Raw genomic sequence first — 23,080 nt, 5'->3', positions numbered from 1 at the left:
GTTTTTTAACTTAATGACTTAAAGTGACTTAACTTAATTAACTAAGTTAATTAGAGATGTTTGTTTTTATAATTTAATGAGATTTTTAGATAATTTTGACTTAATAAAATAAGCTAATTTTTTGACTTTTTACTTAATGGGAAAATTTGAATTAAGTCAATTACTTACTAATGTCAAAAATATCCATATTTTATAATTTATTTTTCATGTCTATCCCAAAACTAACCCATAGACATTTACCACACATAAAAATATCCATGTTTTTTCTTTCTTATATTATATACGATAAAATTTGAAATTTATGGTATTTTATATATTAAAATTCTAAAATAATTATGTATTCACTTGAATATAGTTTTACTTATAAATATTAAAATATTGTGGTATTTAATATATTATTCATTTGACATTTAAATTTAATAAGGATATAAATGTAAAAGTATATATTTTCAGCTTTTTCAGTTGAAAAAAACAAACAACTTAATACTTATTTTCCGAGATTCAGACGAAAAAATGAACATATTATTCAGATTTGGACATTCACATCTATTCAGAATTCATACTAATTCAGGTCTATTCAGATTTCAGACAAAAAAACAAACGCCACCTAAAAATATCCCTTAATATAATATTGAATTCTAATACAATGTAATAGTAATACTGCATGGCAAACGTGCCCTTGAGAAATGTATGTCTTTATTAAATTTATTAATTTATTATATTTTATAAATAACAATCAACTAAACCATAAAAAATTAGGGTGCGTTTGGAAATAAAATTGGGCAACTGTAACTTAAAAGTTACAACACTAAAGTATTTGGTGAACACTAACTACTGTAGCTTAGAAGTTATATTGATATAATTTTTTACTTATATAATAGAAAATCTATTATATATTTAATAATTTTATCAAAATTATTATTTAAAATTTACATTTACTATATATTGCTAACTTTTATTTTGTAGGTATAATTATTTTTTCCACAGCAGCTGTAACTTAAAAGGTACAGTTCCTCAATCTTAAACGAACTCTTAATGTGCAAACAAATTGTGCTGACGAAATGTGATTAGAAGAGCAAAAAAGAAAATAACGAATAAAAGCATGCCACGTTCATTTTTACAAATGAGTATGCATTTGTAATATTAGTATTCATCGTCAAAGTGTACCAAAATTATTCAATTATTATGAAATCTATCAATTTTGAATAATTGAATTAAAAACTACCCCGAGACCAACCAAACCATGAAATCAAACCAAAATACAACTCCGCCCAAGCCCTACAGTTGTTATTTCCCCCAGTTTCATTTCCCTCCAAAACCAATAATAGAAAGCAAAAATGTGAAAGCAAACAAGGAAGCTTTAATCATTATCATTTATCCACAACACAATTACATTCAAAGCCCTCATTTTTTAAAATATGGAATATCTACCAAAAATATTCTCATAACATAAATTTTTAACCATCGAAATATAAGAATATGCCATGTAACATCAAACTGTACCATAATATTTTAATTCTTATAATTTATGTTAATTATAATTCCCTTTATTATAACCAACACTCGCAATGCTAGGGGTGAACATTTTACCGAACCAAATAGGAACAAGTGAGTAACCCCCTAAAAACTTTTATCATTATATAAAAAATTGTAAAATATTAGGGGGCTCCTGTATTTTTAAACCTTTAATCATAATTGATTAAACACAATCTAATACAGCTAAGGCTCTAAGCTAATCACTTCACTTCATCAGCCCTAATGGCCCCACTCAGTCACTGGTGGTGACTGATACTATCACACTAGTTTACAAAATCCCCTAAACCTCCCCCACTCTCTTTCCAAACACACTCCCACACATTGACATTTCAAATTCCCCCTTCATCATCAAATTCATCACTCACATTTCACATCACAAAAACAAATTCCACGCGGAAAACCCTAGTAAACTCGCCGCCATGGCCGCCGAGTCAACTCACCTCCAACAATCCCAACTCGCGGTGATCCTCGGCCCCGACTCTGCCCCATTCGAAACCCTAATCTCTCACCTCATGTCCACCTCCAACGAGCAACGATCCGAAGCCGAACTGCTCTTCAACCTCTGCAAGCAACAGGATCCCGATTCCCTCACTCTCAAACTCGCTCACCTCCTCCAACGCTCCCCTCACCCCGAGGCACGTGCCATGGCCGCTGTCCTCCTTCGCAAGCTTCTTACGCGCGACGACTCCTTTCTCTGGCCGAGGCTCTCTCTACACACTCAGTCCTCTCTCAAATCGATGCTTCTCCAATCGATACAACTCGAGAGCGCCAAGTCGATTTCGAAGAAACTATGCGACACCGTTTCGGAATTGGCCTCAAATATTTTGCCCGAGAACGGGTGGCCTGAGTTGTTGCCGTTTATGTTCCAATGCGTGTCGAGTGATTCCGTTAAGTTGCAGGAATCCGCGTTTTTGATCTTCGCGCAGTTGAGTCAGTACATTGGGGACACCCTCACGCCTCATCTAAAGCACTTGCACGCCGTGTTTTTGAATTGTTTGACGAATTCGAATAATCCTGATGTGAAAATCGCGGCTTTGAATGCAGTTATTAATTTTATCCAGTGTCTGACGAGCTCTGCAGATCGGGATAGGTTTCAGGATTTGTTGCCGTTGATGATGAGGACGTTGACGGAGTCGTTGAATAATGGAAACGAGGCAACGGCGCAGGAGGCGTTGGAGTTGTTGATTGAGTTGGCGGGGACTGAGCCGAGGTTTTTGAGGAGGCAGTTGGTGGATGTGGTCGGGTCCATGTTGCAGATAGCTGAGGCGGAGAGTTTAGAGGAAGGGACACGTCATCTGGCAATTGAGTTTGTGATTACATTAGCAGAGGCTAGGGAGCGGGCACCGGGGATGATGAGGAAGTTGCCGCAGTTTATAAATAGGTTGTTTGCTATATTGATGAGTATGTTGTTGGATATTGAGGATGATCCTTTGTGGCATAGTGCAGAGACCGAGGACGAGGATGCGGGTGAGTCGAGTAATTATAGTGTTGGTCAGGAGTGTTTGGATAGATTGGCTATTGCTTTAGGTGGGAATACAATAGTTCCTGTTGCTTCTGAGCAGTTGCCAGCTTACTTGGCTGCACCTGAGTGGCAGAAGCACCATGCTGCGTTGATTGCACTGGCTCAGATTGCTGAGGGTTGTGCTAAGGTATAGCTTTCAACTTATCTCTGGATTACAAACAATTAGAGTGTTTTCCGGCAGTTTCTTTTTAAGTTGAAATTGTTTGGAGACTGAATTACTTGCCTCGTTCAATCATTTTTGATACTTAAGATATACTAATGTAAAGTAATTTCAAGGCCCTACTGTGTAATATGTTCTTGTAGATGTTTGCTATAAGAGTGCATTTTTCATAGAGTTTTGGGTCTTTTCACTTGTTAGAATTTCCCGATTTTAAAATGTTTGTATGAATATAGTTATCTGGAATTTATTTTATATGAATGTTGGTAATTTGTAATTTGATTTTGCTTCTGCAGGTAATGGTAAAAAATTTGGAGCAAGTGTTGTCAATGGTTCTAAACTCATTTCGCGACCCTCACCCTCGTGTAAGGTGGGCAGCAATCAATGCAATTGGTCAGCTGTCAACGGACTTGGGGCCAGATTTGCAAAATCAATTCCACCCACAGGTTCTACCAGCACTAGCTGGAGCAATGGATGATTTCCAGAATCCTCGAGTACAGGTTAGTCACATCTATCATGTGCTTCTGGCATTCTGTGAGATGATAATTTAGTCTTTTCATTATAAACAAATCATGTTTTGGAACAAAGGGGAATGAATATTTCATATTGTTTTTAGATAGTCTGGCACGAGCAATGGTTATCCAGATTTTTTGTTGGTTGTTATTGATATTTTCGTTACCTTTGGCAAGCGGTTAAGAGGACTGATTAGACATGTATTTAGGTTATACTGAAGATGGCAGCAACTTAATATATCAGAATTATTAGAGACACTGCTTTATATTATTCACTCTAATTATTGATTTGAGATGTTTACTTTTTGTTTTCTGGAGCTTAACTGACCCTGAGATTGGTGTAGCTACTCTGTGAATTTCACTTAACTCCCTTTGCTAGTTATTTGATTTCCTCTCATAAATGTATGCTGAATTCACATCACTGTAGCAACTCAAGTTGTGTGAAAGATAAATAATGGATCAAGATTTACACGCGTAGGAGTTTTTTATTTTTTGGTTGGGAGAAGGAACTAGTTTTTAAGCTCTTGGAAAGTATTTTATGTATCTGCTGAAATTTTATAGCCAAAACCAACCAGTTTGTCTTTGGTGGTGAGTTGAGTATCTGATATTTGAGGTGAGGGGATTGGGATAATAGCTTATCTGTCGCTTTGAGATGTGCCTTATTGTTTATGATTTTAGAACATTTGTGGTCTGGTGGGTGCATTTGCGATAGTTTTTTTTATTTTCTGAAGGTGAGTTGGATATCTTGGTTTGCAAGATTATAGCATATTCAGATTGAGTTGGACATTTGTCATGCTGGTTTTTAGATGATGGTTACTTTCATTCTTTTTTTCATTAATATATTTTTATTATCAACAGGCACATGCTGCATCAGCAGTGCTTAACTTCAGTGAGAACTGTACTCCAGAAATTTTAACCCCGTATTTGGATGGTATAGTGAGCAAATTGCTAGTACTTCTGCAGGTATATTGAACGAACAATCAATGCCCTGTTTACAATGCAAACATTTACATCAGTACTTTAATGGATGAACATTTTTCTTCCCCTAAATTTCACATGTGTGTATGCCAGAATGGAAAACAAATGGTGCAAGAAGGAGCATTAACTGCTTTGGCATCTGTTGCTGACTCATCTCAGGTATTATGTAAAATATGCTTTAATTCGAAGTCATTTGTTATAGAAACCTCTCTGACAGCATGGTTTTCATGTAGGAGCACTTCCAAAAATACTATGATGCCGTTATGCCTTTCCTGAAAGCTATCTTGGTAAATGCAACTGACAAATCAAACCGCATGCTTCGTGCCAAATCAATGGAGTGCATTAGTCTGGTTGGAATGGCTGTTGGAAAGGACAAGTTCAGGGATGATGCCAAGCAGGTAGATAGTTCATTTTGCATTATTTCTTCTTGAACTCATTTAGGTCCATTGAGAGATAGTAAGGTGTCTGTAATTTGCTGCATTCTTATGCTGGTTGTCTGGCTCTGTTTCTTTTTAGTTTGGTTTTCTGCTTAAATATCATGTTAGATATGACCTTTTTCTTGTGTTTACCCTGTGAAAGGTCATGGAAGTGCTTATGTCATTACAAGGATCTCAAATGGAGACAGATGATCCAACTACAAGTTACATGCTACAAGTATGTTCTTTACAGATGACATGCAGGGAAAGAAACATAATTTCCAGCTATTTCAGCCTCCTCGATAACTATTTCATTTTTGTATAGGCATGGGCCAGGCTTTGCAAGTGTTTGGGACAGGATTTTCTTCCTTATATGAGTGTTGTGATGCCACCTTTGCTCCAATCTGCTCAGCTTAAGCCAGATGTAACAATTACATCTGCAGATTCAGACAATGAAATCGAAGACTCTGATGATGATAGGTATTTCCTTCTGGAAGTTCATTCATTAGACATTCTCCATGTATTTATACATGTAGATGTAGTGTGGGACTATTTGTGTTTATTAATTTCTACCTCTCTAAACATTTTAATAATTTTTCAATTACATTCATCTATGCACTTTGGTAGTATTACTCTTATGTTCATCCGATATCTCCTTTTTTTCCCCCTTCCTCTGACACATTGACAAATGCGTATTTATCCCATGCTGCACCAATATACTAATGTTGCTTTTACAGGCCTCCTTTTTTGTTTAAATGCAATTAAATAGTGAATTGCAGTGGTAGTATCGCCATGTTGCATACATGCAAATGGATTTTTGCACATTGCTGATAGTTCTCTATCAATTACAGTATGGAGACCATTACACTTGGGGATAAAAGAATAGGAATTAAGACTAGTGTCTTGGAGGAAAAAGCTACTGCTTGCAACATGCTATGTTGCTATGCTGATGAGTTGAAGGAAGGATTCTTTCCATGGATTGATCAGGTCTGTCTGTGCATCAATTTTTGGAAATTTGTTTCCACACCTCTTGAATTTCTTTATCTAATACAAGGATGCATATGTTCCTAGGTTGCTCCAACTCTTGTTCCTCTCCTTAAATTCTATTTCCATGAAGAAGTTAGGAAAGCAGCTGTTTCAGGTATGAAACTGCTATATATAGTTTTCTTTCTAGTACTTCATTTTGTAGGACCTTCATAATCTCCTTACTACGAACTGATTTTTGTATTTTAGCCATGCCGGAGTTATTGCGTTCTGCAAAATTAGCTATAGAGAAAGGCCTAGCTCCAGGTCGTAATGAGTCCTATGTAAAGCAATTGTCTGATTTTATCATTCCAGCTCTGGTGGAAGCTCTGCATAAGGTCTTTTCTATACATTTTTGTCCTCTCCCCCCCCACCCCCCCCCCCCCCAAAAAAAAACAAAACGGGGATCTAATTTTTCTATTAATATTGCTTTTATTTTGGGTGAAGTGATTGAACCACAATTAGTTTGCAGGAACCAGATACCGAGATCTGCGCCAGTATGTTGGACTCATTGAATGAATGCATACAGGTTAGTCACTTATCTGATGTTACATTTGTTACTTCACTGGGGTCATTTTCTGTTGATTTATATTATCTATAATCAAGAGTGTATGTACTATCTCACCACCGCATTACAATATTCATGATTTTGTTTCCCTTTGTGCTCCATAGCATACTGCAAGCATATTGGAGAAAATGGGGAGAAAGAAGGAATATATTTTGGATTTTAAGACTACTTTTTTCTATTATGAATTTGATTGTGGTAGTTATTTCATTTGCTATTTATGCTGTGTTTCACATGAAATTTGTGATTGTATCTTGTAATTTTTTCACATCTTTTTCAGATCTCGGGGCCACTTCTGGATGAAGGCCAGGTCAGATCCATTGTAGATGAGATAAAACAGGTGATCACAGCCAGCTCTAGTAGAAAGAGAGAGAGAGCAGAGAGGGCCAAAGCTGAAGACTTTGATGCTGAGGAGTCAGAATTGATTAAAGAGGAGAATGAACAAGAAGAAGAAGTTTTTGACCAAGTTAGTATTGTTGAATACTCACATATTATCTATTAGCATTTAGCACATTGGACTTATCTGCCAAAAAAAAAGAGGGAAAACATAAGGAAAAGGATAAAACTCATCGGCAATAAGATCAATGCTTGGTTAACTGGCTTTTGACAATCCACAATTTTCTTTGTCACGTGCTTAAAAGATTATTTATTGCAACAGGTGGGTGAAATTTTGGGAACTTTGATCAAAACATTTAAAGCTGCTTTCTTGCCATTCTTTGATGAGCTATCTTCGTATCTGACACCTATGTGGGTAAGTTCTGCCGCAAAGATATTGCTGCTGTCTTCGTTATTATTGTGGTTATACTTCTAAAATTTTCTCTTTGTATGCTTCCTTAATTTTTCTGAGGTTTGGTCAAAACATTTATATTGCAGGATCTCTAACTTAATATTGAACAATTGACAGTTGTTGAACTGTTTGCCAGTGCTACTGATTTTCTAATGTAGTCTGAAAATTAGGGTTATGAAATCACTAATTCAGGAAGGGAAAGATATATCAGTTTCAAACTTGGTTTAGAAAAGAGAGGCTAAAGGGGAGAGTTTACCAATAATTTAATGCCCACAAAATTCCTCACCAATGATAACTCTATTTGCAAACCTTGAAGGGGTTATTTTCAACCTTAAAACACTAAAAGATTATCACCGAATTGTAGAATTCATAATGTCTGCTTATTTTGAAATTTTTGGTACTGTTGTCTAAATTTAAGCATTCTGTTGGCTAAAAATGCATTATGATGAAATATTTAGTCATTTAGATCTCTTTTTGTTTCAACTGTGCAATGTATCTAAACTTGACTTCATTGGTATCCATTTGAGGGTTGTTGGTTCATGGAACTTAGTTAAATGACTACAGAAGTTTTATTTGTTAGTTTTCTGCAAGTACGCTATTTTTTTTTTTTTTTTTGGGGTATACTCATGTTTGGCTGGTTGGCTGTTTAAAATACAGGGCAAGGATAAGACTGCTGAAGAGAGAAGGATTGCAATCTGCATTTTTGATGATGTTGCTGAGCAGTGTCGAGAGGCTGCTCTTAAGTAAGTTTGCTTTATCTTACTTAGCTTTGGTTGTTATCACTTAGTACATTCATTAAGTATAATTCTTCTAATGTGTTGGGACAGGTATTACGAGACATATCTTCCATTCTTGTTGGAGGCCTGCAATGATGAGAACCAAGATGTCCGACAGGTCTGCATGCATTCAATAAGCACTTTTAGTTACTATTGTTCAGGTTGCAGTTGTTCTTATCCAATTCTGTTTCCTTTTTTAGGCAGCTGTATATGGGCTTGGTGTTTGTGCAGAGTTTGGTGGATCTGTAGTTAAACCACTTGTTGGCGGTAATTCTGCTTGCATTTCTTAAGACAATTGGATTTTATTCATATGCTAACATGTATTTACATTGATCAATCACTTTCAGAGGCTTTATCAAGGCTAAATGTTGTAATACGGCATCCTAATGCTTTGCAACCTGAGAATTTGATGGCTTATGATAATGCTGTTTCTGCATTGGGAAAAATATGCCAGTTTCATCGTGACAGTATTGACGCAGCTCAGGTACTTAAATAATGCCTTTCTGTTTTTTCACTTATTCATACTTTCAATGCATATTGTAAATGGTTCTTTTACAGTAGCTTTAAATTTCAGCAGTATTGTCAGTGTTACTATCACTCCAATAAATAAATTATTCTTCCACACCATTGTGGCTACCTTTTCTCCAATGACACTGCTGATGAATCAGCATCTTACTACATATAAACTAAAAGTTTAGTGGTAATACTATTTAAAGAAACCAAAGTAATTCTGTCAGTTATTTCTTTGCATTGTGAAATGAAACAGTTATAATGTTTGATAGGTTGTTCCTGCATGGTTAAACTGCTTGCCAATAAAAGGTGATTTGATTGAGGCTAAAATTGTTCATGAACAGCTTTGTTCAATGGTAGAGAGGTAAGACTTTGTGGATTTCTTCATTTTCCTCGTACGTTATATTTTGTGCTTTTTCATTTGCCACCCATCATTATTAATAAATGCATCTTATTATCCGTTCACAGGTCAGACAGTGATCTTCTGGGTCCCAACCATCAATATCTTCCTAAAATTGTTTCAGTGTTTGCTGAGGTTAGTTCATGCTTTATAACGTAGTGATTCTTACTTTTACTTGTGAATTTGAAGAAGAGATGGCAATCAGTTTTGTGTTTGATTCTGTTGAAGCCATGTCATATCACAAGTATCAGGAATTATTTCCCTATTACATCTTGTTTGTGCATCTAAAAGAAGATATTTTAGTGAATTTCTGTTAAAAAATCAGATGTCCTTTATTCAGACCATTTTGTGTTGCTCAGCTGTACACCATTTTTTTAATCCATTTCAAACCAACAACAACCCTGGCCATACCATACGTATACATCCGAGTCCATGCATCACTGTGGATACTAGAGCTTATAGTAATTGTTGGTATCATCTTATCGCATGTTAGTTTTTCATCTTTTTCAGTACATTCACCTATTATGCTCTTAGTACCAAAGACATGCTTGAATTTGGGTGGTGCTGTTACCTTGCATTTTTCATCTTGTTGAAATTTGTCGTAGAGCAAATTCTGCTAGCTCATTTGATATAGCCAAGTATTCTTGCCCCTGCAATGAGTAATGGATGCCATACTGCATATTATCTTAAAAGAACTTGAAAAGCATCTTTGTTGATGAAGTATTGTTTATGTAGATCCTTTGTGGTAAAGATCTAGCAACTGAACAAACATTAAGTCGAATAGTCAATCTTCTGAAGCAACTTCAGCAGACATTGCCGCCAGCTACCTTGGCTTCAACATGGTCATCCTTGCAACCCCAACAACAGCTTGCGCTTCAATCAATTCTCTCGTGATAGTATCTTGGCAAACAATGAATCATCTTGCTGGTCTTTCAGAAAATGCAATGCCTGCCTTTTTGTGTCGATGAAAGTATACTATATAATACCCATTCTTTTCCATAAAGGTGGTTCCCCTATTGATTGTCCTTGCGTGAGGTTTGACAACAGCCCAGCATCAGTTGGTTTGAGCATGAAAGTCGTCGAAGCGACTGAAATGATATCACTTGTAGAATGTGTATAATACAGTTGAGTTGATATCGAGTCTGAAAGAAGAAAAGGAAAAGTCGTTTGTGTTTTGTGACTGGCTTTTGTCAGTCAGGTTGTGAGGTTTGAGGGTTGCGAGCAATGCAAGGCAATTCCTATAGCAGTTTTGATCCAGTTGTGATTCTCACGTCAATTTGGTGGTACAAACTTTGGTGATTGTGATTGTATTTAAACTGAAATTTTGGATGGTGATTCTTTCATTAAGTATGCAATTTTTTCTTTTAATCTAAATGAGCAGTTAATAGACTTTGTCAGCTTTTGTTTTGTGGGACTATGAAATTGTCACTCTACAGCATATGAAATGCCTACAAATTTAGGAGACTAGAAAAAGCTAATAATACATGAGAAAAGATGGATGCAGTACAATAACCAATTAACCAGCGCAGTTGTCTCTTTCAAATGCAAAATGATTTTTAATCTTATAATATACTGAGATGAAAATAACTTGGAATTCTACAATAAAACTGAAAAAATATTGTAATTTAGGGCTTGGATAAGGATTGAGTTCGAAGACTGGAGAGGGTTTGATCCCCATTTGATTTGATCTTTGAGCGTGGGTTCCTCCAATAACACTATTTATGTAGAAGGAGTGGGCACCGAAGAAAGTAAAGAGTACCAAAAGCATAAATGCTACCAGAGGAAGGTCAGATTGCTTGAGGTCCTTCAAGTTCAGGGACACGTTCCACAAAACAGTACGATGTATAAAGGGATACACCGCACAGGCATCCCGTTTCCAGAAACTAGAAATAATAAAAGCCGCTCAAATGGGCAGCTTCCCTAGCAAGGTCAGCTTTGGAAACCTTGGCTACGAAGATGATAGATCACAAAATAACTCCTGATTGGTTCAACAACTTTACGATGTCTAACCTTTACGGCAACTACCATAGGCTTGCGGTATTGAAATCGCAAAGAAGCTCGATGCTGTTGAGCAATGCTACCAGAAGCCACAGGTGCCTCAATCTTTAAATCAAAACTATAATGGACTCGGTGTGGCTGTGGATGTGACCAGTTCCCAGATGTGAAGGCCAGAATGGAACTACAAGTGAGGAGTGCCACAATTACTTGCAGAGGCGGCAACAGATGACCAACTCCTAACTCCTACAAAAACGCCTCTTCCGCCTCGTATTGGTGGTTTATGTTAAGGCAAACACTACTGCGACTGAACCAAATGATAACGAGGCACACGTAAGCCAGCACAGTCCCCATATCTTCTCTTACATGTATTTGTAAGAATGGAGTCTCCGAATTTTTTGACCGTAAATAAAAATTAAAAAACATTTTCTATTAGGTCCAACTTGTAATTCTTTAAATTACAAATATTATTAGCTCATGGGGGGTTTTTTTTCCCGGATCGTTACCGGAAGCATTAGTTTTCCGTTTAGTCTTCTTTTGTTTTACTAGTGTTAGGTTGCGTTTATTTTTTAATCTGAAATCTGAATAGGTCTGAATGAAAATGTTTGAATGACATGTTTGGTATTTCTTTTTCAACATTTGAAGAGAAAAACTTAAAAGCTAGTAGTTTGACATAAATATCCTTTTAAGTGGTGCATATATATGTTCTGCACAATTTATAATTTTCACAGGTTGATTAGTTTGGTAACATGAAAAAAAATATTATCATTATTGATCTTAACTTAATTTTTGAATGAAAGATGTAATTATAACATCAAAGTTTATTATAAAGTTAATATTGTTATTTTATTTTTGATTCATCACAATTTACATAATTTGATTTGTTTAATATTTCAGTTTAGTTAATGTTATTATGTGAATAAAAATTTAAAGCAATTAAACAAAATAACTTCAAGAATCATACAAAATATAAGGTTTATACATAATATTGGAAATACATGAATTGTTAAGGGCATTTTTATATTTGAAATTAAAATTTTTTATTTAAACTTCGGACTTCAAATAAAAGTAGAGTTTTTTTTACTTTTTTCTATTCAGATAAAATTGTATGACAATAAGTGATAAGTTAAAAAAACAAACAACGTAAAATAAATAAATATATGAAAAAAAATTAAATTCACACTTAAGACTAAAAAATAAACAACACCTTAGTTTCTCCATCTGCTTAAAATGGGATTTTTTTTTACTTGTTAAACTTTGTGTTTTATGAATTGTAATGCCCGTCGACCAAGAGGTCCAAGACAATGTGGGTCGGATCCAAATCAATTTAGTGCTTTTGTTCTCGTTAGTTTCTTCACTGTTGCATATGCATGCTTTAAAGATAATTTATGGCATACAATGAGATTTTCTCATCTATTTATTGAATGGAGCAACTGCGAGTGTTTTATGGCCTTTTGCCTTTTACAATTGCATAAGTTTAGCCTATAAGTATAGCGGTTCTATAATTACTTGGAATGTGTCTTTTCACGCACAAAATAGAACTTTGCCATAAAACCTCTCCACTATCATATGTTGGGACTAACTAATATTATTTATATTAGGAGGTTCTAACTTAATAGAAATATAGTTACAAAAGTTATTATTTTAATTTAGTTATCCTTAGTGCAAGTAATATAGGAGTGATTCTAGGGTATCTCTGTTATACTATACCCACTTAATGCATATATGATATGTGTGCATTTATTTTGAGAAATCATCATGTAATTAGTAATTATATTTAATACATGCACACATGTTATATGTGTATAAATTGGATGTAATACAATAGAGGTATTCTAGAATCTCTTGTAAAGTATGTGCTATATTGATAATTAATTAATGGAACGTGTCAAATTTAAAGTATAGTTATTGATAAAAAAGATAGATATAGTTTCAAAGAACTAATATATATATATATATATATATATATATATAGGACAGTGATCCAATCCGGGACTCCCGGATTGAATCATTGTCCGGGAATCCACCAGGGACCGTTGGATTGAAATCCAAAGGCCACTAGTTTTTGTCCCGGAAACTGTTCCAATCCGGTCCCGGATTGGAACAGTACCCTATATATATATATAAAGTCATCTTATTAAAGTATACATAATAAATTATTATCCCAAACAACTACCGGATTGGAACAGTACCCTATATATATATATAAAGTCATCTTATTAAAGTATACATAATAAATTATTATCCCAAACAACTATAGAAAAATATTTGATCAAATGTTAGGAAGGTTGACAAGTTTTAATTTGGTAATATTTGATTGTCTCCTGATTTGAAAATGGTCCTCTGTGTAGGCAGATAAAAATGAGGACGGTACCGATTATTGACAATCAAAAGTTCCAACATCCTATTATTATTATTGTTATGGTTATTTCTAGGAACTGTATCTGTAGTACCAACTCACGTACATCTTTTTTAGGAGATAGCTGGAACTAGTATTCGTTTTTGCCCCATAATATGCCGTGATACATAATTATAGTATTCGCATATGCTATGATTGTCATGGATAGCTCCGAAACTGCTGAGACTCAATTTCACAGGTCATGGAGAAGTTTGCTTCCCCATTTATCACTTGTGATATTTTGGAGATCCGCTGCTGCCCCTTTGAATCTTTTACTGCTTTCATGCGTTTTCGAATGCTAACTTTATAAGAAACAGGTAATAATTACAATTGCGTTTATTCATTCTCAAGTCTCAACACTATCAGATAAGCATAAGCTAAGTGGTTTCGAGGCAGCCGATCCATTAACTTGGGATTGGAATACAAATCCTGGTAATGAGTTAATCTCACGTGCAAGTGCATTTCAGCTTACGCTGCTCTTAAACATGCATGCATATCCGAAACCATTATCATGGCAACACAAACACCTAATTTGTTTTTCATAAATGTTTTAATAATATATACTGTAAATATATATTATTATTATATATATATACTAAAGGAGCCTGAGGAATGTAATTTCACAGGAGCAGCAATTTACTAACCATGCATGGTTACTTGGGGCCTAGTTCATTCGCACTATTAAAATGAAACTTACGCATACTACAAGAATTAATTTGTAGATAGTACTAACCAGAACAGATATGCGCTTGAATTTCATGCAAAATTTGTTCAGAGTTTGCAGCACTTAACCTGCCAATATAAACTACTCGAGTACAAAATTCAATCAGTTTCACGTGGAACCAAACTTCGTAAAAGGCACTTGTTGGTTCTTTTCAATCTGTTCTTCTATAGGGCCGTAGCAGCTGCTGGATGTTTTCTGACATCCCATCAGTTCTTTAAACTTCTCATGACATGTTTCCAATTGATTTTCAAGTAGTTTTATTAATTAATCATCTATATTCAGATCTTAGGAGAGATAAGGAGAAAAGAATAAAAGAAAAAAAATGAATTTGTGTATGTTAAATTTATATTGGAGGCTGGATATTCTTCATTCAATAATCAATTAATGTGATCGCTTGTCAAAAATCATCATGTCAAAACAAAACAAATTGATGTGGATTAGTGGTAGAGATGGCAGTAGGGAGGGTAAGGAAGGGGAGGGGATCGATATTCCCGTACTTATCCCCGAAATTTTGCATGTCCCTATTTGATCCCCGTCCTTCTTAGAATTAATTGAGGGAAGGGAATTGGGATCATCGAATAACAACAAGAGATCCTTGATGAACAACTGGTTCATTTTCAATTTTCAAACTTAATTTAATCATATTAACCTAAAAATGTATAAAATAAAACGAGAACGATTATGAATGAGTTTTATTTCATTATACTCTATTAAACTTTTGGTATATATAATATTCAAATATTGTGATTTTTTATAAAATATTGACGTGAGTGCTGTCCATGAGCTGTGATACCTCTTGGCCACCGACTATGGCACAACGAATGCTGTGAGCGGGGCTGCTGGCTAACAATGCTGGGCTACTCAGTCACTGATGATGCTACATATTACTAGGTTACGATGAGATGAGGATGAACAAGGTGCTGGATGCGGCATGAATAATTTGGAAAGGATGAGTGAGTACGTGAGAGAATGACTTAGCGTTTTATTTGTAGATTATGGTCTTGTGAGATTGTAGTAGATTTTAGGCTGTGGTTAAGTTTAAATTACATTAAAGTTTTTATATTAATTAATATTTATATTATTTATATAAATATTTTGATATTTTTTATTTATGCCAATATTTCATATTTTACAATTTAAATTTTATTATTTATTCACTAATAATTCTAGAAAATAAAAGTTTAATTAAAAATTAAAATGAAAAAAGGGGGGTGAGGATTTTGTCTCATCTACATCCTTTTCTTGAAAATTAGATAAAAATCATCCTCATTCCTTTTTTGAATAAGAAATTGAGTAAAAAATTGTCCATGTATCCTTTTTGAATGAGAAAAAAAATTCCCTTAAACTCTGTACCAAGGATTTCTACCCTCCGTAATTAGTGGTCTTACAAATTATACCCAAACGGGTCAAGTTGATACCCAATACATCCATTATACGTTTGCCTGGCTCGGCCCATTGCTTCAAATTGGGCCCAACCAAAATAAGCCACTTCTAGACTTCCAGTGTGCTTTTCATGTAAAGACAATTCTACCCTTTTCGACTTTTCGTTTTCCTCCCAAGTCCTAACCGACTCCGTTCATCCACCCTAATAATAATTTTGTACCCCAGGAAAAAAAAAACCTTCCTAATTCTCAATCTTCTCAGTGATAGCCCGATTTGCACCTCCCACGAGGGCGGCGTCGGCAAACCATCAACAACGGCACCGTTCCGGCCATTCGTCGTTTTCGCGCCAAATTTTACTCTCATATCAGCCTCATAAGGTTAAATTTTCAACCCTAACTCTGGTTTTATTAAACTTTCATTATTTTTTAAGTGAATCAAGTTTGGGGTTGCATTATGGCACGTGGGTTTGCTAAGAATTTGGTTTTCATCCAATGATGTGCGTGTGTGCGGCCACGAATTATTTGCAAATAGTTTAGGTTTTTTTTTTTTTTTTTTTTTAGTTGCTGAATCTTTTGATCGCGTGTTTGTTTCACGATTGAGTTTTCAAATTATTGATTTAACGATGTAGGGACTTACTGAGCTGGTAATATTTAATGCAAACTTGTGGCTTTAATTAACTTCACTTTGTAATCTATTGGAATGCTGGATAAAGCTAAAGTTTCAAGTTTTTTTATTATTACATTAGACTTTATTATTCCCTCCCTAACTATTGCTCGGATTTTTGTGTGGTTTTTGCAGGTTAGATTTTTTCCTTGACTGAAGTGTTAAAAAAAAATTGATAGATATTTCAGATAACAAACTTAGCTTGAAATTGTGTTGATACAAGACGGTTTATAAATTCTGAAATAAGTCACTGCTTCTTGCAAAAACAATGCCAGGAGTGTCGCCAATCTTGACTCTTCCAGCACCTCCTTCCGATGGAGATCTTGGTCCTCTTCCTCCATCTCAGGTGTCAGAAAAGTATACGCAGGAGAAACCATCAAACGAGGAGCAGACCAATGCTAACGCTGCTCCTGCATCGGTTGCAACCCACACGAGAACAATTGGAATTATTCATCCTCCTCCAGATATCAGAAATATTGTTGACAAAACTGCTCAGTTCGTCGCTAAGAATGGACCAGAATTTGAGAAGAGGATCATTGCGAACAATGCTAATAATGCCAAGTTCAATTTTTTGACTAGTTCAGATCCTTATCATGCATATTACCAACATCGGCTGTCTGAATTTCGTGCGCAGAATCAATCTTCTGCCCAGAAACCTTCTTCAGAGCCCATGGATTCTGCTGCACCTGAGTCAGAGCCATCTGCGGTGGCTGCTGATGGTAGTGATGCAGCTGCAAAGACTGAGCCGGCTCTTCCATTTAAACTACCTGTACAGAAGGTCCTTGAGCCCCCTGAAGCCGAGCAGTATACCGTGCGGCTTCCCGAAGGGATTACTGGCGAAGAACTTGACATTATTAAGCTGACTGCCCAGTTTGTAGCTAGAAATGGAAAATCATTCTTGACAGGATTGACTAGTAGAGAGATAAACAATCCTCAGTTCCACTTTCTGAAACCAACGCATAGTATGTTTACTTTTTTCACTCAACTTGCAGATGCATATTCTAAAGTGTTGATGCCACCAAAGGGATTGACTGAGAAATTGAAGAATAGCGTTCTTGACATGACAACTGTGCTTGAACGGTGCTTGCATCGCCTGGAATGGGAACGTTCACAAGAGCAGGCGAGGCAAAAAGCTGAGGACGAGATTGAGCAGGAGAGGATGCAAATGGCTATGATTGATTGGCATGATTTTGTTGTTGTTGAGACGATAGACTTTGCAGATGACGAGGATGAGGACCTACCTGTGCCAATGAGTCTTGAGGAGGTTATTAGGAAGAGCAAGATGTCTTCTATGGAAGAAGATGAAATTGTTGAACCTGGAAAGGAGGTAGAAATGGAGATGGATGAAGAAGAGGTGCAGCTTGTTGAAGAGGGCATGAGGGCAGCTAGTCTTGAAGAAAATGATGTCGAAAGAAAGGAGATGCAGGCTAATGAGGATCCAGAACCACCAATGAGAATTGTAAAGAACTGGAAGAGACCTGAGGAGAGGATCCCTGCTGAAAGAGACCCCACAAAGTTTGTTATTTCCCCCATTACTGGTGAGCTAATTCCCATTAGTGAAATGTCTGAGCACATGAGAATTTCCCTCATTGATCCCAAGTACAAGGAGCAAAAAGAAAGGATGTTCGCTAAGATTCGGGAGACGACTCTTGCTCAGGATGATGAGATTTCCAGAAATATTGTTGGGCTTGCACGTTTACGGCCTGATATCTTTGGTACCACAGAGGAAGAAGTTTCTAATGCAGTCAAAGCAGAGATTGAGAAGAAGAAAGATGAGCAACCAAAGCAAGTCATATGGGATGGTCATACTAGTAGCATTGGGCGTACAGCAAACCAAGCCATGTCTCAAAATATTAATGGAGATGATCAAAACAGTGCAGCTAACAGCGATTCCTCGAATCTACCCGGTCCAGCAGCTCCTCCTCCTCGACCTGGTGTGCCTTCTTTGCGTCCTCTTCCCCCACCACCGGGACTAGCCTTGAATCTTCCTCGTGTGCCTCCAAACACAGTCCAGTATTCAACACCCACTAGTGGTGGGATCCCAGTTCCTCAACAGAGGCAGTTCACTATGCAAGGGATTCCATCAATGCCCCCAAACCCTCCTTCAATGCCTATAGGTGGACAGCCACCTGTTATGATGAGTCGACCACCCCCAATGCCACCATCGATTTCCATGAATCCATCTGGTGTGCATGTCCCACCGCCTCCTGGATCTCAGTTTACTCATATGCAAGTTCCGCAACATTTTGCCCATCTCCCGGGCCCTGCACCACCTCCTGTGACTATGATGCAGCCACCACCTTTGCCTCATGGGATGCCTCCTCCACCTCCAACTGAAGCTCCGCCGCCACTTCCAGAAGAGCCGGAGCCAAAGAGGCAGAAGCTTGATGATTCTATGCTTATTCCTGAAGATCAATTTCTGGCACAGCATCCGGTATGGTTGCTCTTGAAACTGCTTCTTTCATATAATGCCGTTAAGTTTGTCTTTATATTGCATTTTAGCTGATTTACATGGTGCTTTTTTGTAGGGACCTGTTCGCGTCACCGTGGCTGTTCCCAATGTTGATGAAGGAAATCTGAAAGGGCAACTTCTGGAGATTACAATGCAGTCCTTATCTGAAACTGTTGGCAGTTTGAAAGAGAAAATTTCTGGGGAGATTCAACTTCCTGCAAACAAACAGAAATTGAGTGGAAAAGCTGGTTTTCTGAAGGATAATATGTCACTTGCATATTATAATGTCACAACAGGGGAAACACTAACTCTTTCTTTGAGAGAGCGGGGTGGTAGAAAGAGATAATGGGCTTCTTAATGGGGCTATACTTGAGGTTTTTGTTGGAACTGCCTTCTTACCCTAAGACTTTTCCATTTTTCCATGTATAACAACAGTTTTATAACTCAACCTGCATTGATGCTATATGTGGGATGTTGTATTGCTTATTTTTCTTTGGGATAAGTATTTGAGACCCTATTGTTGTTGTCATGGAACTGATGGTAAATTAATGTCTGCTTCAGAACCAGCTTCTTGGCAACTCTATAAGAGCAATGGGAATCAGAGGAGTTCCTTTTGCTCAGGCAGAGACGAGTAATCCACTTATGATACTACTACATATTGTGGTTTGCATTGTCCGGGTGTAGGAGTGTCTTGGTTTTGAATATATGCAATTATAGTATTTATTGCTGTGCATTTTGAGTTATGTCATTGTTATTTTCTGTCCTGGTAAACATAGTGATTCAAAGGTCTTTTATTGTTTGCTAGGATTCAGGTTGTCACCTCATAGGGAGCATGTTCATGCACCTGGATGTATGGATGATGAGTAGAAGGCTTCTCTAGTTTGTTTGTAGCATCCTGAAACTTCATATGGTGTGACTGGTCGGTATGGGCTTATTGCCCAATTTGTAGCATATCGCATCCCTTTTTTCACCTTGACTAGTTTATAGCAAGTGCTTCTTGGGATGTACTCATGCTTTTGCTTCCATGCATCAGAAAAAGCAACTTTTTTTATGGAAACATAGCGGTTTCTGTGGAATTTATCAGGTTTATTTTTTGGATCAAACCGAGGCAGGTTTGGTGGTCTAGATCCTCCTGGTCACTAGAAGTAAAGTGTTTACCTTTCTTGTTTGATTTAAACATTACTGCTCTTCTTTGAACCTTCCATTTTTGTTTTTCTTTGCAGCACTGATTTGTTTGCAAGTTGGAGGCAGCAGATTCAATTTTTTTTTCCTTTTTGGGAATACATTCTTTCTGCTTATTTTGCCATCTTAGTTATAACCTAGCAGATTTTATTGTAGTTCAAGCCACCTGAATGATGAATTGGCATTAATTGGCTCCAGGCATTGAAGATGTTAATGTTTCATTGGCATGCACCTGACCTGATCTCCAGGTGATTCAGTGGTTATCTTTGTGTCTTTGGTAGAAGAACACTTAAGTGGACGCGGCATTTTTGCCAAGAATGACTCGATGCAATAGATAGAGTTCCTTTTTTGGTTCTCTTTTACTGTAAAAATCAGTTTCTTCCCCCCATGTTTGATTGATACTTGGAGCTTTGGTTTAAGTTCAACCAACTGACCGATTTGTTATGACAGTTAAAATGCAGAGCAGAAGTGTAGATAACAGCTGAAATGGTTTAGGACATGTTTAAGACCTGATCTTCGATGCAGCACGTCCCTTAGTTTTTATATTTCTGAGGTGCTTGTTTCAATTTTACAGGGGCTGGCAGTGTAAGCTTGATTCCTTGTATGATGTGATGGACACATTTTTATTTTGAATGGTTTGAAAAAACCTACTCTCACCTGCCTTCAAAAGTTATAAGTTGTCATGTACTGAAAAGAATCTTCATTGAAAGTGCCTCCAATTACTTTAAAAGCATCGTTAATAATATCTTATGTCAATTAGATTATGTTATTGGCATGTCAAGTTCAACCTTCAAAATATTTCTAACAATTATTAAGGATTTTTATTTCTTTAAACGGCTTTGATCTCAAATGTCAACTAGATTATGTGTTTTTTCTATTGATGTACCCCTAATTATAAATAATGATAAAGTGTGTTTCCAAATATGGACATGATAATTGCATCCCCCCCCCCCCCCCCCCCCACGGCAAACAAAAAAAAACTTTCATATATAATTTAATGTTATGTCTTTAGTACATGGTTTATTTTCTTGGAGTTTTCAGTCACAACTATAAAGAGACTCAAACCCTTCATCTTATGAATAAATTTGCTTAGCAGTAGATAGTTCCTCTATATAACATTCAAGAAGAATTTGCAACACTTTTTTTTTCTTCACAATAATCAAAATGTTATCTTGTGCACGCACGTATGTTACTTTTAAAAGATTTTTTTCTTTCTTAAAAAAACAAATGGCTGTTGTAGAGGTACTTCCCATGAGCATCAATCAGGCTGCGTATATGTTCTGCATTTGAATCACCAATGTTTGTTGATGTTTTGTAAAGGGAAACGCATGCTTTTAGAGAAGCATCCAAAATGTTAATTCATTTGGATTACAGATAAGACCATCAGGAGAAAGTGCTTTCAATTCATCCAAAAAGTTCGAATTTGTCGTGTAGTTTTGAAAAGAGATTCCATTCCACCAAATGCAGCATGCCTTATGAGATTCCCCATTTGCTTTCTCCCTTCTTTTATTTATTTATTTATTTATATATAATTTGGTTACATCAACATTAGGCTTAAAATCTCCAAATGTCATGACTTTATGCATCTCACGAATTTTGCTTATGTTTAATCATTGACCAACTGAGAGTGAAGAAGAAGAGGACAGCAACGCAGGTTCCATTAGAAAAATCACTTTGATATTTACAACTCAGAGAGTTGACTCTTGCTTTCGAAATATAGCAAATGGCTAGCATGTCACAAATCATGACCCTTGGAGATATCATCAAGTAAAGTTTTAAGCATTGTTTGGAAACGTTTTTTTTATTTTTATCATTATAATAATAATAATTAAAAAAAAGTTCTATAATATAAGCACATAACTGTTTTTAATAATTGGAAGTGCTTTTGGTTGTCTTAGAAATGGTCCCAAACGCACCCTTAGCCTTAACGTTGGAAGATCAGTCGCCCTTCAAAACGAACAAAACTAATAGACATGCTGACAAGAATACAAGACGAGCAACCCACTACCAATAATAACTTCTGGACCTTAATGTCATCTCCTATATAAGAAGCACTTTTTTAACTCACCATTGATTCATAGCTTCTCTTTCATATTTTCAATGGGACAACAAGTTCAAAGGCAGCGCCCAAAGGGTGTTTCATCAGCCAAAATCAAGGCCAAAAGCAGCACAAACCCTGGCAACAAAAGCAAATTTGTTGGGGTGAGACAACGGCTTTCAGGCAAATGGGTAGCAGAGATTAAAGACACAACAAAGAAGATAAGAATGTGGCTTGGCACCTTTGAGACAGCTGAAGAAGCCGCTCGTGCTTATGATGAAGCTGCTTGCCTTCTCCGAGGATCAAATACTCGAACCAACTTTGCCACTCCTGTGTTTACCAACTCCCATATCTCTTTGAAGATCAGGAACCTGCTTAATCACAAAAGGAGCTTAAAACAAAGCTCCCCATCAACCACAACCAGCACCGGCAGCAACACAACAGCCCCCATAAAACCAAGTACTATAGTTTGTGACAATAATAGCAGTCTTGGTAGTTCTAATAGTAGCAATGATAGCTTTCTATCCAACAACAGCTATGACAGTTTTATATATCAGGGCATGAAACAAGATGGCCTTATCTTTGATGATGCATATAGGCCAGACTTGAGCAGCTGCATTGGGGATTTTGAAGCCAGCAGCAGTACTCAGTTTTATCATTCATGGCCATTCCCGGCTGGGTTAGATCCGCTTCCACTGGCTCAAGGGGGGATTCAGTTGCCCAATAAACATGCTGTTGCTGCTTTTTTTCCTGAACAGTTTGACATCGAGCTTTCAGAATTCGAACATATGAAGGTAGAGAGACAGATTTCGGCATCGCTGTATGCTATGAATGGATTGAATCAGCACCTGGAAAATGCATTTGATCCCAGCCACGCTCTCTGGGATCTGCCCACTATGTCTCAAAGCTCTCTCTTGTTTTCTCAATGTTATGAATTTTGAATGCATAGAATGTAGAAAGAAACATATATTCATTTATGTTTTGAATGAATTTCTTGAGAATGTATCTGTGGCTAGTGAAGTAATGAAGAGGCTTGAATCATCGAAGTATAAAAACACATGAT

General features: G+C 36.5%; 3 protein-coding genes across 6 annotated transcripts; all 3 read left to right on the top strand.

Annotated features, from left to right (window-relative positions):
* The first annotated feature begins 1,800 nt into the window (after window positions 1–1,800).
* On the top strand, window positions 1,801–10,579 carry LOC18053293 (importin-5). The gene is made up of 20 exons (XM_006445538.2): window positions 1,801–3,185; window positions 3,512–3,715; window positions 4,586–4,690; window positions 4,799–4,864; window positions 4,939–5,103; window positions 5,285–5,359; window positions 5,447–5,601; window positions 5,973–6,108; window positions 6,193–6,262; window positions 6,355–6,482; window positions 6,617–6,673; window positions 6,990–7,175; window positions 7,368–7,460; window positions 8,154–8,239; window positions 8,324–8,390; window positions 8,473–8,539; window positions 8,620–8,756; window positions 9,055–9,146; window positions 9,251–9,317; window positions 9,918–10,579. Exons 1-20 carry the CDS (start codon window positions 1,956–1,958, stop codon window positions 10,074–10,076), a joined length of 3,345 nt encoding a protein of 1,114 aa, XP_006445601.1. The 5' UTR covers window positions 1,801–1,955; the 3' UTR covers window positions 10,077–10,579.
* Window positions 10,580–15,869: 5,290 nt separating this feature from the next.
* Window positions 15,870–20,690, top strand: LOC18053292 (probable splicing factor 3A subunit 1). 4 transcript variants are annotated; one of them, XR_002907121.1, is made up of 5 exons: window positions 15,870–16,059; window positions 16,481–18,779; window positions 18,874–19,171; window positions 20,021–20,227; window positions 20,430–20,690. XR_002907121.1 is itself a non-coding variant. In XM_024190861.1 (4 exons), the coding sequence occupies exons 2-3, from the start codon at window positions 16,614–16,616 to the stop codon at window positions 19,141–19,143; spliced, it is 2,436 nt and encodes an 811-aa protein (XP_024046629.1). In that variant the 5' UTR covers window positions 15,870–16,059; window positions 16,481–16,613; the 3' UTR covers window positions 19,144–19,171; window positions 20,021–20,690. The 4 variants fall into 4 exon arrangements, 3 of the variants coding, with proteins under 3 accessions (XP_024046629.1, XP_006445599.1, XP_006445600.1); XM_024190861.1 differs by having other exon boundaries at window positions 20,021–20,690; XM_006445536.2 differs by lacking the exons at window positions 20,021–20,227; window positions 20,430–20,690 and adding an exon at window positions 19,603–20,010.
* Window positions 20,691–22,079: 1,389 nt separating this feature from the next.
* LOC18053291 (ethylene-responsive transcription factor RAP2-11) lies at window positions 22,080–22,958 on the top strand. The gene has a single exon (XM_006445535.1). The coding sequence runs from the start codon at window positions 22,080–22,082 to the stop codon at window positions 22,956–22,958; it is 879 nt and encodes a 292-aa protein (XP_006445598.1).
* Window positions 22,959–23,080: the final 122 nt, after the last annotated feature.

This window comes from Citrus clementina, unplaced genomic scaffold (assembly GCF_000493195.1).
Source record: "Citrus clementina cultivar Clemenules unplaced genomic scaffold, Citrus_clementina_v1.0 scaffold_2, whole genome shotgun sequence".
NCBI lineage: Eukaryota > Viridiplantae > Streptophyta > Magnoliopsida > Sapindales > Rutaceae > Citrus > Citrus x clementina.
Note: the sequence above shows the minus strand (reverse complement) of the source record. Positions and strands in the feature narration are given on the sequence as shown.